This window comes from Panthera onca, chromosome B4 (assembly GCF_046562875.1).
Source record: "Panthera onca isolate mPanOnc1 chromosome B4, mPanOnc1 haplotype 2, whole genome shotgun sequence".
Taxonomy (NCBI): Eukaryota; Metazoa; Chordata; class Mammalia; order Carnivora; family Felidae; genus Panthera; species Panthera onca.
In genome coordinates, this window is record NC_138345.1 from 125,522,046 (window position 1) to 125,535,590 (window position 13,545).

At 44.5% G+C, this 13,545-nt stretch overlaps 1 protein-coding gene across 1 annotated transcript in view; it reads left to right on the plus strand.

Annotated features, from left to right (window-relative positions):
* Positions 1 to 440: 440 nt before the first annotated feature.
* The window catches only part of TCP11L2 (t-complex 11 like 2), a 41,892-nt gene continuing 28,787 nt past the window's right edge, over positions 441 to 13,545 (plus strand). The window contains exons 1-3 of the mRNA XM_060656546.3: positions 441 to 595; positions 9,268 to 9,452; positions 11,823 to 11,958. Of these exons, the coding sequence (XP_060512529.2) occupies positions 9,296 to 9,452; positions 11,823 to 11,958 (293 nt within the window). The 5' untranslated portion in view covers positions 441 to 595; positions 9,268 to 9,295. The remainder of the gene's footprint in view (positions 596 to 9,267; positions 9,453 to 11,822; positions 11,959 to 13,545) is intronic.

Consider the following 13,545-nt stretch of genomic DNA (forward strand, 5'->3'; position numbering starts at 1 on the left):
GAGTAGATCAGCGCGCAGCCTCGCCCCGCCCCAACACCCCGCTCCGCCCCGCCCCGTACTCCCCTTCCTAGGCCCCGCCCCCAGCTCCCGACAGCCCCGCCTCCATCTCCGGGAGCTCCCAGCCGCACGGCTGCCCCAGTTCCGTAAACACTTTTCTCCCCGCCCCTAGCAGTTCCCCGGACTGCACCACTTGAAGCCCGTGGGGGGGGCCCGTTTCCTCTGGCATGCAAAACACCGTCAATCCAAGCTCTTCTCGGCCTCTTTCATGCGAACGTGAGGAAAAATGTTCGGTAGTAAATCAAATCTGTCAGAGCTCTGCTATCGGAGCTTGAAGTGACTTGGATTTCCCCCTCTCCCGTGGTCCGTCTTCCCCCTCTCGCCGGTTACACTGCTACGCCTAGGCTGACTCTTCGAAGTCCCTCCCGGCCCTTTAAATACCGCGTGGGGGGGAGGGGGGCGGGGAGGTTGGGGGTTGTTGGACTGGTGAGTGAGTTTTCGAGGTGTTTGAGCGGTGTTCGGTGAGGGGACACCAGAGATCCTTGATCCAGGCTCACTCAGTCGCCTTCCTCCTCCACCTGTCTCCGCGCCAGACCCGGTGCGTATCCATCCCGGGGGAGGGGGTCGCGGGTTCTGAGGTGCCGGACCCGGGTCGGTGGACGAGAACATCTCGCCACAGGGCAGCCGAGGGCCTCCCCCAACCCACCTCGGAACTCTGTCCTGGGACGCCGGTGCCAGAGGGCGTTAAAGTCCCGCTTCTTGCTCCCCCCCATCTCCTTGTTTGACCTCAAACCGCCATCCCGCGTGGGAGCGGGAAGCGGGTACAGAGTGGCCGCGGCGGGTGTCAGGGTGGCCGCGGGCTTCGGGCCCCGGAGGCTGCGGGGTCGCAGCCGCTTGGCCGCCGTTTACAACCTGCTGGATCCGTGCCAGCGACCGCGCTGCGAACAGCTTTCCACCATCCGGGCCCCGGGAAGGTGCCCGCCTCGCCTGCGACCCCCTGCCCATCTAGGGTGGGCGAGCCGGACCGCGGTGGGGGCTGGGCGCGGCTCGAAGCGTGTGTTTGGGGTTTGTTGCCGGGGTTTCCCAGGCACTCTGCTTGGCCTCCGCCGTCCCCTCCCCCAAGGGTTTGTTTTGACAGGAAGCGTGCTGCTGGAGGGGAGGGGGGGCTGGAGGATTGGCCTGGGGGGTGTGCAGACTCCTGGGGCGTCCCTCTACGGTCAGTTGGGGGAAGAGGCGGGAGATGCCAGTCGGGCCCGGGCTCGAACCCCTGGCCTCTCGGGGATGGCTTGTGCTTCCCCAAACTGCTCCTCTGGGTGGCTCCCCGGGGTGGGTGGACGGACAGCGCAGATTGGAGGTGGCACGTGGACGAGCATGGTTACGTGTTTTCGTTAGTATTTGGAAAAGCTGTTCCATTAAAGGAGCGATTTCACAATGATCTAAAGTTTCCTTTTAAAATAAAAGTATTCAAATGCAAAAATCTAGTCAACATAGCAGTGATTGACAAATTAGGGTAGAGATGTGGAAACAGGCGTCAGCAGTGGTACCCAAATGACTGAAGTTTGGGAAATAATTATCTTAGGTGGTTGTTCTGTTACATTAACCTTGAGAAACCAGACAAGTTGTCCTTGTCCCCAGTGGGCCCCTCAGCCCCCAAGATCCCTATGGGCCCCATGGTCTGCAGCCCAGCCAGAGACCTTGCTCTTTGCTACCATAACCAGGTTATCGCTGTGGTTCCCACTTTAGGAGGCTCTGTGCCTGCCTTTTCCTCTTGCCTCCAGGGATTTCATCCATCATTCTGGCAGCCGGTGGAGGTTGCCTCACATGCAGTGGCCCAGGGCTGAAGATACCCAGTCACATGTGGAAGCAGCTTCAATGCCATTTTGTGAGGGTTTGGGGCCCCCAGAGGAGGAAGCACAGGTACTAAAACAGACCAGCCAGGGGTGTGAGGAAAAGTGTTTCCAAGTGTGAAAAGTGCCTAGAAATCCTTCCCCCTGATGCTGTCATGTTATGTGTTTCGTGAACATCTGTTTTCTTAGACAATGACTGGCTTGTTGGCTTTTATCTAGCTCTCTGTTGGCTCTAATTTGATGAAGACCAGCATTCTGTAGCTGAATGGAGCAGGAACCTATCTCTCTGCTCTGTGGTTTATGCCTTGCTGCATATGAATAACTTTTTAGCGCTGCTGGCTGGGCCTGGTTCTAAAACAGCATTTTGCAGAAGATGGAGATGTTCCATACCATCTACAATTTTTTTTTTTTCCTTCAGAGCCCAGTCTTATTCCTCTGACTCCTTGCCCTTTACTACACATATGTGAATGCTTGTCTTTGCGTGTGACCTTGATCTGGTCTTCAAGGATGACATCCACTAGATAGTTCGTGAAATTTCTCATTTCCACCACCCAGCCTTAACCGGATGGTCTCCATTCCTCATACAGGGCGTTGTTGGAAAATCTGTGTAGTTCACCTCAAAATGTTTTTGATACTAGTTGTAAGCAGTGAAGACTTCTGATGATATTTGAGTTTTAACTAGGGATTTTGCAGTGCTTAAAGAACGGCTCCCTGATAGAGGATTTTCCTTTACTCTAGTGGGGTGGTTGAGAATTGTTTTGGATAATAGACTCTTTCAGTGATGCCCTTCATGGTATAGCACTTTGAGCAGCCACCCCGGGGTAAGGTCAGCTCGTTACCACATATGTAAGTGTCCACGTGGTGTTGGGTAGATCGATTTGGCAGACAGAGAATGGAAAGAATGAACAACACACTACATTTTCTCCAGCCATCCTAGAGTGGTAGAAAGCATGGGCTTTAGGGATCCATGGCCTCGATTAGAGTTGTGCCTCTGCCACTGCTGTGACCCCTAAAGCAAGTAATTTAACTTCTCTGAGCCTCAGGTTCTTATATATAAAATAGGGATAATAGCAATACTTTAGCTAGCAAGGTTATAATGAAGACTCAAGGAGATAAAACACTTCAAATGCTTATGGGGGCTGGGACATAATAAGCACACAATAGCTATGAGCTCTGATTGTTATTATTTGTTATCAATGAGCATTAAGAGAATGGAAAGACACGATGTAAACATTGCTTTAAGCTCTGGAACTGTAAGTCTCTGCTGGTTTGAATTATTGGTGCCTGGAAAATGTGTTTGGAATTGGAAAGGGGAGACAGCCCTTCCTGTAAGCAGCTTAAAATTTAGTGGGGAGCCAGTTATGTAAACAGCAACTATAGTACTTTAAGTGACTGCATAATGGGAATATGAGCAATGTGAGTGAGGCAGGAGAGAAGGAAAACCTAAGTGGTAATATGAATAGGAGTGTGGCCTAATTTGTTCATCAACGATATTCCTTGAGCTCCCCCTCTATCCCAGGAAGTGTTCCTAGCTCTAGTTAGCTGATTTAGATGGAGTGGGGATATCAGGGAAGGTCACTTTGAAGTTGTAACATTTAATTTCAAATCTGAATGACAACAAGGAGCCAATCACGTGGAGATCGGGGAGAACATGCTGGGGCGTGGCATGGGGGGCACGGGATGCGGAGAGACTCTAGCAGGTGCAAATGTTCCAGAATGGGGAGTTTGGCAGGTCTGAGGAACCTGAAGAAAGCCATTGTGTCTGTAGCAGGAAGGGTTAGGGGGAGAGTGATACAGGATGAGGTGGGTAGAGGCCAGATCACAGAGGAATATAAACCATTGCCAGGAAACTTCTTAAGAAAAGGGAAACCACCTGGAGACGAGCTCTTAAAAGGGATGATTTATTTTGCCTCTTCTGAAGGGCTCTGGCCTATTTCCTGTTTTATTCTCTAGGCACTGTTCAAGAAGGACATTGGGACAAGTCTGTCTAGAAGAACTTTTGTAATAGAGTGGTATCTAAGCTATCCCAGCGGTGGGAACAATCAAAATCTAAAAACTGCAGGAGCCCAGACTGTTCTGAATTAGACTTGAAATTTTGGTTTAGTACTTCTCTTTTAATTTTCCGCTTGGAAATAATTTCAGACTTACAGAAAAAGTTGTAAGAACTGTACAAAGAACTCCCTATCGTCTACCTTTTACTCATAATCACCTGTTAACATTTTGCTGCAGTGCTTTATTGTTTTCTCTTTTTCTCTCTCGTTAAATTAGTTGAGAGAAAGTTGCAAACATCATGGCCTTTAATTCCTAAATATATAAGCACAGTACATGTATCAACTTTAGTAAATTAACATTGTTACACAGACAGTAGGTTCAGGTATTGTTACCTGCTGTCATTTGACCCAGTAATAGCATTTTTTTTCCCTCTGGTACAGGATCCAGTCTGGGATCATCTGTTACACTCAATTGTCAAGTCTCTTTTCATCCAGAACATGTCCTCAGCCTTTCTTTGTTTTTATGACATTGACATGTTTGGAAATCATAATCTCTTCTAGTGGTAATAAAATAATAGTTGGCTGTCAAGCACTTACTAGGAGCTCAAGTACTTGACATAGACTATTTCAGTTCATCTTCACAACAATTCTACGAGGCAGATGTATTAATATCCCCATTTTGCAAATGGCAAACCGGAGTTCCCTCTCTCCAGTCAGTAAATATCAAGAATCAGGATCAAGAACCCAGTCCACCTGACTCCAGAGCCAGTGTTTTTGCCTCTTGGACGTGGACATTTGCGTTGTCACTGGTGGATCTTTATAATCCTGAACCCATGCAGGACCATTTGCAGATGAGTCTGCTACAAAAAGGAAATAAAGAAGTGAAGTTGGTAGTGTGGACACAGGCTAAGGAATCAACCCATTTCGCCTCCATCTGTGGTGGGACATAGGACTATCCCCTTCAGGTTCTTGCACCCATTTCCCTCCTCTCTAAAATGTCAGTGGTCGGGGCGCCTGGGTGGCGCAGTCGGTTAAGCGTCCGACTTCAGCCAGGTCACGATCTCGCGGTCCGTGAGTTCGAGCCCCGCGTCAGGCTCTGGGCTGATGGCTCAGAGCCTGGAGCCTGCTTCCGATTCTGTGTCTCCCTCTCTCTCTGCCCCTCCCCCGTTCATGCTCTGTCTCTCTCTGTCTCAAAAATAAATAAAACGTTAAAAAAAAAAAAAAAATTAAAATGTCAGTGGTCATATTGCCATTCATTCAACAATAAATGTTTAAGTGTCTGCTGCATCCCAGTCATTGGTCTTGGAAGGAATTCCATAATATTGAATTTATTATTATTAAATGAAGAACAGTGCAATGAAAAATGTGATTATTCTCCTTGATGGTGACCCACTATAGTATTGGAGGCTGTGCTTGGAGTTATACGCTGCTTTCACCTTTGACTTTACCTTTGGCCAGTAAGTAAATCCTCCAGGTAGGATGAGAAGTGGTGTTTCTGAAAAGCTGTGTGGTTTGCTTGTAATTCCCAGTGGTGAAGTTTAAGTAGATCTAAGTTTGTCGGTATGAGAAGCATTACCTCTCTTAAAGAAATAGACTGGTTTTATTATCACTGTTGTAAGAATCCAAAATAGTTTTTAAAGCAGTCTAATTACCCTCAAGGCCTTTTGAGTCAAGTAGCTTTGTCCCCAGATGACTTATATGGAAACCCGAGACCAAGAAAAGTAAAAACAGATGTGAAGGAACTTGCAGAAGACCATTTACACTGGGATGGGCCATTTGCTTTTAGCTTTTGTATTTCAGACAAGCGCAAAAGTTCTGTCCTGGGTTAACTAGCAGTGTTATTTTATCATCATGGGATAAAACAGTTCTCCCCTCTAGAGTAGTTTTTAATGCCTGAAATGATGATGATAGTAACAAGAAAAAATGCAAATAATACTAATAATAGTCATCATCTGTATCCAGTTTTCTCTGTGTCAGCCACTGTTCCAAGCACTCTACATATACTGACTAAATGAAGTCTCACACTTGCCCTATGCATTGGGTGTTATTAGTATGCCTTAAGAAAACAGCAGTTTCCTTATAGTATAATAATGGGCATTTGGGCTTCAAAGAAAAGCTTCTCCTTGGATGCACTAAAGCCCATTTGTGCCGTGGAGGCTTCTGCCAACCAAACAAGAGTTTCTAAACATTTTGAAGCTTTTATTTTATGTTTTCTGTTGCATCCCCTGTGCCAGAAACTCTACTTCCAGTGAATTGTTGGAAGGAAGCATAGTTGCACATTAAGTATGTCTGCTGTAAGCACATTTAATGTCTCAGAACTTCCAGTGAAGACTCATGGAACTCTGGGTTTATAGCATTTTAGCAATTCCTAGTTGAAAGGGACCTTACAGCCAGCCCAACCTGCTCAGAAAAATGAGGTGAAGAGAGCCGATGTGATGTGCATAAAGTCACACAGCAAATTAATGACAGACCCAAGCCTCAGACTCTAGACTTATAACTCCTAGCCTACATCTTTTTATTTTTGAACCTTTGTACTTTGCTGCCTTGTTAAATACAATTAAGGAACCTACAAAGTGTGCTGTTCGGCTGGAGTAGAAAAATGAAATGGACAGTTATAACTATTAACCTAGTTCATAAATTCCAACGGATGAAAGCTTTTATTCACCTTTACTTGGAAAAACAGCCAAAGTGAAGGAAAATTAAGAGTAGAGCATACAGAGCACAGTTGTTATAGTGGAATTACTGCAAAAAATAATAAGACGAAAACCAAGTTTAAGATCAATAAGAGCGTGGCCAGGACCAGGGAATATTGAGTCTTACACCTACTAAAGAAAGTTTAGGTGGTAGGTTCCCTGCTCCAGTGCTTGAACTGTCACAGTACAAGGCCTGCAAGTGTGTGATATCAGTTTGCGAATGTTCTGGCTGAAGCTGTACCAAATGGGATTCAATGATTCCGATTCAGCTGACACCAAGTGAATACTTGTCACGTACTTGACACTGGCGATGGACGAGACACAGGCCCTGCCTTATTAAGGAGAGTCAGAAGTAGCCATGGGAGGAAAATAGCTGTACAAGGGACTCGACTCTGTGGTGGAGATACGGGACGTGTGTTGCAGTTGTACAAAGAAGAGTGTCTGTCATTCACTCTGGCCAGAGGGTAAAGGCTTCCTGAGGAAGGTAGCATTTTCAAGAAATGCCATCAGTGAGACATAAAATGTTGGCAGAGAGAGAGAGAGAAATCTAGAGGAAAGGGCAAGTATTCCATTTAGGATTGGGGTTTGGTGGCAGTGGAAGAGTTAGGGCAGATCCCTTTCTTCTGTCCTCTATTCCCTTCCCCCCAGCAGATGGGAATTAAAGCTCAAATAGAAATGGGGCACCTGGGTGGTTGGTCAGGCAGCCGACTTCTGCTCAGGTTATGGTCTCACAGTTTGTGAGCTCGAGCCCTGCATTGGGTTCTCCACTCTCAGCACAGACCCTGCTTTGGATCCTTTCTCCTTCTCTCTCTGCCCCTTCTCTCTCTCTCTCTCTCTCTCTCTCTCTCTCTCTCTCTCTCTCTCTCCCTCCCTCTCTCTCTCTCTCTCCTCTCCGTCAAAAATAAACATTAAAAAAACAAAAAACTCAAGTAGAATCTAGCTTGCCTGTGGTAAAGGAGGTTATTTCCCCACTGGAGTTGCAAGGGTCCAGGTTATCTTATAGCCTGTGTTCGTGGTAGTTGGCGTTGGGACCCTAGGATAAGGCAACTATCTCTACATGGTAGCTTCCTGGCGGCTTCACTCAACTCCTGGCACAGTCAGCCTCCAATTAGCGCTTTTCTGTTTGTGAAAATGATGGGCCGAACAAGGGCGCACTTTTACAACTGGCAGGACTGAAGAAAGTTGTTTAAGGGAGGCCAGGGGCAAATGCCCTTGGGCATTTGACCTTTTAATAAGTCCCTCTCAGGTTCATCCTTGTCTCTGTTACCACACACGGGATTAAAAAAATGGCACCATGTCTCTCAACAAAGGCTAGATTCCCCCATAGTCCCATGCGGCCTCTCCTTGTGCTTCAGCAATGCCTTGTTTCCCCTTTTCTCACGTTCTGGCCTCTGGCACACACAGTTGTAGGTGACTGGACTTCAGAGACAGAGGAGTAGGACCTTGTCTCTCCCATTCACTGTTACCTTTCCCTGTGCTGCTACACAGTGCGCACTCAATATATATAAGGAATCATTTGAAGAAACTGCTCAGGATTTCCAGACATACTATGTGCAGCCGTGGTTTCAAGTTCTTGCGGCTTTCAAAGCTCTGTATACCTCATTGCCTGGGCTGGTTCAGATTTAAAGAGACTCAGTGAATCCTTACTATCGTTATTGTCTATTCAGGATTTGAGGTGCCTTCCTCCTCGGGCCCAAGTTTCCTCTCTGTTTCAGCTAACGCCACACATATCAGAGTCAGTGCCTGCTGGGCTTTAGTTGAGCCTCCTGGGCTTAGGCCAGGGTATCCCATGTGCCCAGGATCCCCTTTCTAGAGGGTGACTGGGCCCAAGTGCCCTGCCTTTGTCTGGGAGGCAATCTGATGTTCCAGAATAGCACTGGATGTAGATAGAGTCAAGGGACTGGTTTTATGGCATGGTAAGTCCCCTTGTCCCGAAGTCTGTTCCACCGACCTGTGAATCAGGATCTTTGATGCCTGTTTGTTCATGGGGTGGTAGTGGGTCCTTAGTCGACTGTCAAATGCAGACCCAGGGTCAGGCTTTAGTCTTTATATGATGGCAGTCCATGGGAAAATGGAGAACGTGCAGACTTGCCAGCCAGAGATTTTAATTAGTCTTCTCCCTTCCCCAAGGGGCTCATAAGGAACCAAAGAGGCTGATTTCAAAACTATTTTATTTAAAACAAAGCCAAAGGAACAGTAAGAATAGCTACAATGTGAGTGCCATGCTAAGTACTTTACTAAGATTAATCCTATTTAATCTTCAAGACTGAACCCTATAAATTCAGTCTTTCAGCCCAGTTTTACTCATGAGGTAGGTGGGTAAGTAAGAGTGACTTTCCCAAGGGCACATGGCAAAAGACAGCAGCAGCTTCTAACCTAGGTGGTCTGTCCCCAGTGCCCCATCCTCTCATACTCTTAACTTGCCATGTTTTAGCAACCCAGGAAGAGAGAGATTGTGTGTCTTCTGTACACTTTTAAGGGATCTGTTACTGCTGAGAGCTGCTCCTCATTCACACTGCGTCTGTCCTGAGTAAGTTCCCACTCAGGGCTATGGGGTCCCTTTTCTGGAAGGCTGTCTTGGTGGCCTGGCCGGGCTGCTATGGGAAAGGAGAGGTTATCTTCTGGGGCCTTTCCAACACCGTGACACGTGTGGGCAAAGCCGTCTATGTTGGAAGAAGCATCCGTGATGCTAGTGGAAGCCCCACAGAGTGTTGACACAGGGTCTGTTTGTCTATGCAGGTGTTATCCCACACTCGCGTGACACAAAATGCCCTTCAATGGTGAGAAGCAATGTGTGGGTGAAGATCAGCCAAGCGATTCAGACTCTTCCCGGTTTTCCGAAAGCATGGCTTCCCTCAGTGACTCTGAGTGCTCCAGGCAGAGTTTTACGAGCGACTCTTCCAGCAAATCCAGCTCTCCTGCTTGTAAGCTGACGGGGAGCAGGGGCTAGGGGTGGCCGAGGGGAGGTGGTTCTAGACATGTGTGCTGGATTTTAAAACTCCTAAATGAATGAGAGCAAAGTATAGACTCCCCCGGTTTCTAAATGTACCATAATAGCACTGCAAAGGCAGAAGTAAGTAGCCACTAACGTTTACCACCTAACCATTTTTATTTTCATTACAGTCTCTGATATGCTTTGCTTTGACTATAAATCAGGTCCATAAACCCCACCTGTCTTTTCTCTTAAGCAGTGGAAAGCCACTCCCTCTTGAGATCACTTCTTGGACACATTCAAGGATAAATTCAAATTGGTCTTCTCTAATCATTGCCGATTTAAATGAAAGGAAACATGCCCCAATTCAAGGGTCAGGCAGGAAGTGAAATAATCTAAAGGGTTTCCTACTGATTTCAAAAACTGTTGTGCAAATCACCCCAGAAAAGTAGCCATGAGGAGAATTACTACACCAGGGGCGTAAGAAAGAGTTTAAAAAGTGGCCACAGTGCAGGAGACGTCTTTTTCCCCTTTTGTGTGTGACAGCTATAAAGGTGTGTAAAGCCAGTGTTTTTTCTTTTTCTTTTTTAGCTTTTTAATTGACATCTTGTATAGGAAATGTAACATCTTAAAAGACAAAGCAAATGCAGAAAGAAACAACAACATAATCAAATGCCCACTTCAAAAAGTTTGTTCATTTGTGTTTAAATTTGTACAATCTCATTTTTAAAACATGTGGAAAGTACATGAGTGTAGAGAAAAGAAGATTTTGCCTATATCACCCAAAAGTGACAGCTGGCAGCACTTTGTCACATTCACTTTTCACATTGACACATGTGTATATGTAGGTGTAGACTGTTTTCACTTAGAATTATAATTAAAATGTTTACCTATGAGGATATACTTTTAAGACATTTAGGGGTGCCTGGGTGGCTCAATTAGTTAAGTGTCTGACTCTTGATCTCTGCTCAGGTCATGATCTCACGGTTCATGGGGTTGAGCCCCATATTGGGTTCCACATTGAGCTTGGAGACTGCTTAAGATTCTCTCCCTCTGTCCCTCTCCTCTGCTCACTCTCTCTCTCTAAAATAAAAAAAAAAAAAATTGTTTTAAATTAAAAAAATGTAAATTACTTCATCAAATGACTATATAATAAATTTATTTAATCATTGATTTATCATTGGACATTTAGTTAATTTCCTTTTTTTTTTTTTTTTGGCTGTTACAAATAGTGCTTTATGGTACATAAAGCCTTTCCAGGAATTCCTTTGGATACAATTGGATTATTGGACCCCAGAATACAGACATTTTTGAGAAGAATCTTAATGAGCCAGAGAATTGGGAAAGGAATTAACTAGCAGTCACCCAGCTTTCTGTGCTTTTTGTCATTTTTTATATTATATATATGGGGTTGATGCCTCCAACAGGGTACCTAGGCATCTTGACGAGGGACTTTGCTAATTCCATATATCACCATTTTTTCCTCTTCTTCCCCCTCCTCTTCCTCATGGTCTTCCTCTTCTTCCTCCTTCTCCTCTTCTTTTAGAAATTATTTTAGGTAGCAATATATTGCCAGTCAGTATTGTTTTTTGAGGAAATGATTTTTAAGTAATTGAAGCTAAGAGTTCCAATAGTGATTTTTAAAAGACATGACTTATTAGAACAATTGTCTAGAATAATCTTTAGAAATAATCAGAATAATTCTTTATTTACTACTTCTGACTGAAAAGTAGATTATCCAGTTTACCAGATTAATTTTATTTTAATCATCTACATTTATTAAGTTCTTACTATGTTCTTCTTTACTAATCACCTCAAGACAGCCCTATGAGGAGATATGTTATACCTAGTGAAGTCGAATGATAACAACCAATTGGTAAAAATTGGAGCCAAACCCAAGCATTATGCTATACCACCTATACTTTTAGAAGTTATAGTTTTAAGAAATCCGTTATTTCATTTTGAATGTGCTTAAATTAATGAGTTATGAATTACAGAATAAAAGTAGTCTTATCAAGTTCCTGCAGAGTACGTGTAATAAATGCAGATATCAATAGGTACTAAAATATAAGGTGATTTAATAAAAGAAAGGTAACTTATAATAGCTTCTATTAATAAGATAGTCTCTAAAACACTTGAGAATTTTTTTTATCAATAGAGTAACTGAAACTATCAAAGGAGTTCTTAAATTTTTGAAGTCTTAAGTAGTAAGCAGAGGAATCTACCCAATTTAGTATGTATTCTTCTTATTTGTAAAACCCTGCATGTGTACGTTGGGATAACTTACACTCTGTCTGCATTCAGAGGCTTCACTGTATGACAACTTTTCCATGACATGAACCGGATTTTGTTTTTCTTTCAGCAACAAGCCCTCCCAGGGTAGTAACATTTGACGAAGTGATGGCTGCAGCAAGGAACTTATCAAACATGACACTTGCTCATGAAATTGCTGTAAATGAGAACTTTCAATTGAAACAAGATGCCCTCCCTGAGAACAGGTAACCCGGAGGCATTTGTGTGTGTAAACTGAGCTGCAGATCCTCACACATACACACACACACACACACACACACACACACACACACACACACACACATACACACACGTTCACACTGATTCCTAGAAGTCTTGTAAATATCCACTGAGAGTGAACATTGGTTAGTTCTCTAACAAGGTCTTATACTTGTTTTCAAAACCACTCCTCTAGGGTACATGTTACCCATAATTTTAGAACTCAGTGTGTACGTCACTTTCTGTGGAAAGCGTTTCCTGACACTCCTGAGCATACCAGACCACATTAAATCCCCTTCCTAAGGACTCCTGTTGCCCCTTCTGCCTCCCTTTGTTAAGAAGTCTTTATGTTCAGTGTCTGTCTCTCCCATGTGACCAAAACACCATAATGGAAGAACTATATCTATATCATTTGGGGCTCTATCCCCATTGCCTAGCAGAATGCCTGACATACAGTACGTACTCAAGAAATGTTTGCAGATTGGCTTATTAAAAACTGATATTCAGGTTGTAAAAGATAAATCAATGTAGCTGAGCTGCCAAAGTGCTAAGAACAGGTGATCCAGAAGCGTCTGGTGGTAGGAATCACAACTACATGGGCATCCCTGGTTAACCTCAGTCCCCGCCCCCTCCCCAAAACCCGGGGACCTTTAGTAAGAGCCACACCCTATATCCTACCTCAACCTCTCTGACTTTGTTGGCTCATAAATCCCCTGGGACAGAGAAGAGAAAAGGCTTGAGGCCATAACTACAGGTAAGTCATCTTTAGAGGCAAAGTTAGCTCATGAATAATGGCATTAAATCTTCAACCTCACAGTATCATTTATAAATCCAGAGGCATTCCTTCTATCAGTTAAGACAACATGTCATATTTGATTCTATTTAGAGGTTTTATGCTTATTTGTTTTAAAGCAGGAAAAATAGGAAACGTAACAACTTTCCTTCTTTAAAATCCAGATTGTTTGTAGTCCTGCTCCTGAGGACATTATTCATAATAATCACTAATATTTTTTAAGATTACTGGCCAAAATAGGTATATCTGTTTGGTTTTCCATGGTAACTGCATTTCACCACAATCCTTCATACCAGCTCTACTGCTAACGATGGTCAGGCCACCATCGTTGTCTGACCTCTACTCTTTCAGTCCTAATTGGTTGCCCTGTCTCCGTCCTTAGCCCCCCATAGTCCATCCTCTCCATTCACACAGTAGCCAGAGTGATCATTCTGAAGGGTTAATCAGAGAAGGTCATTTCTTTGCTTAAAATCCTTCAGTGGTTTTCTATTGCACTTAGAATAAGAAACCCAAACTTCTACAAACCCATATGTTTGGCAGAAAGTATGGCAGCAAGGCTCCACTTCCTGACCACGTCTTTTACTCCTGCCCCTCCTGCCTGCTGCATTTCTGCCAAACTGTCTTCCTTGCTGACCTCGGAGTATACTGGCTTGATCCTGTCCCAGGAACTTTGTCCTTCTTCTTCCTTCTTTTTTAATGTTGTTCCCCTAGATTTGCACTGGCTGCTTTTTTTCTCCTCATTCAAGTCTCAACTGAAAGGTCACTGTGCTAGGGAAGCGTT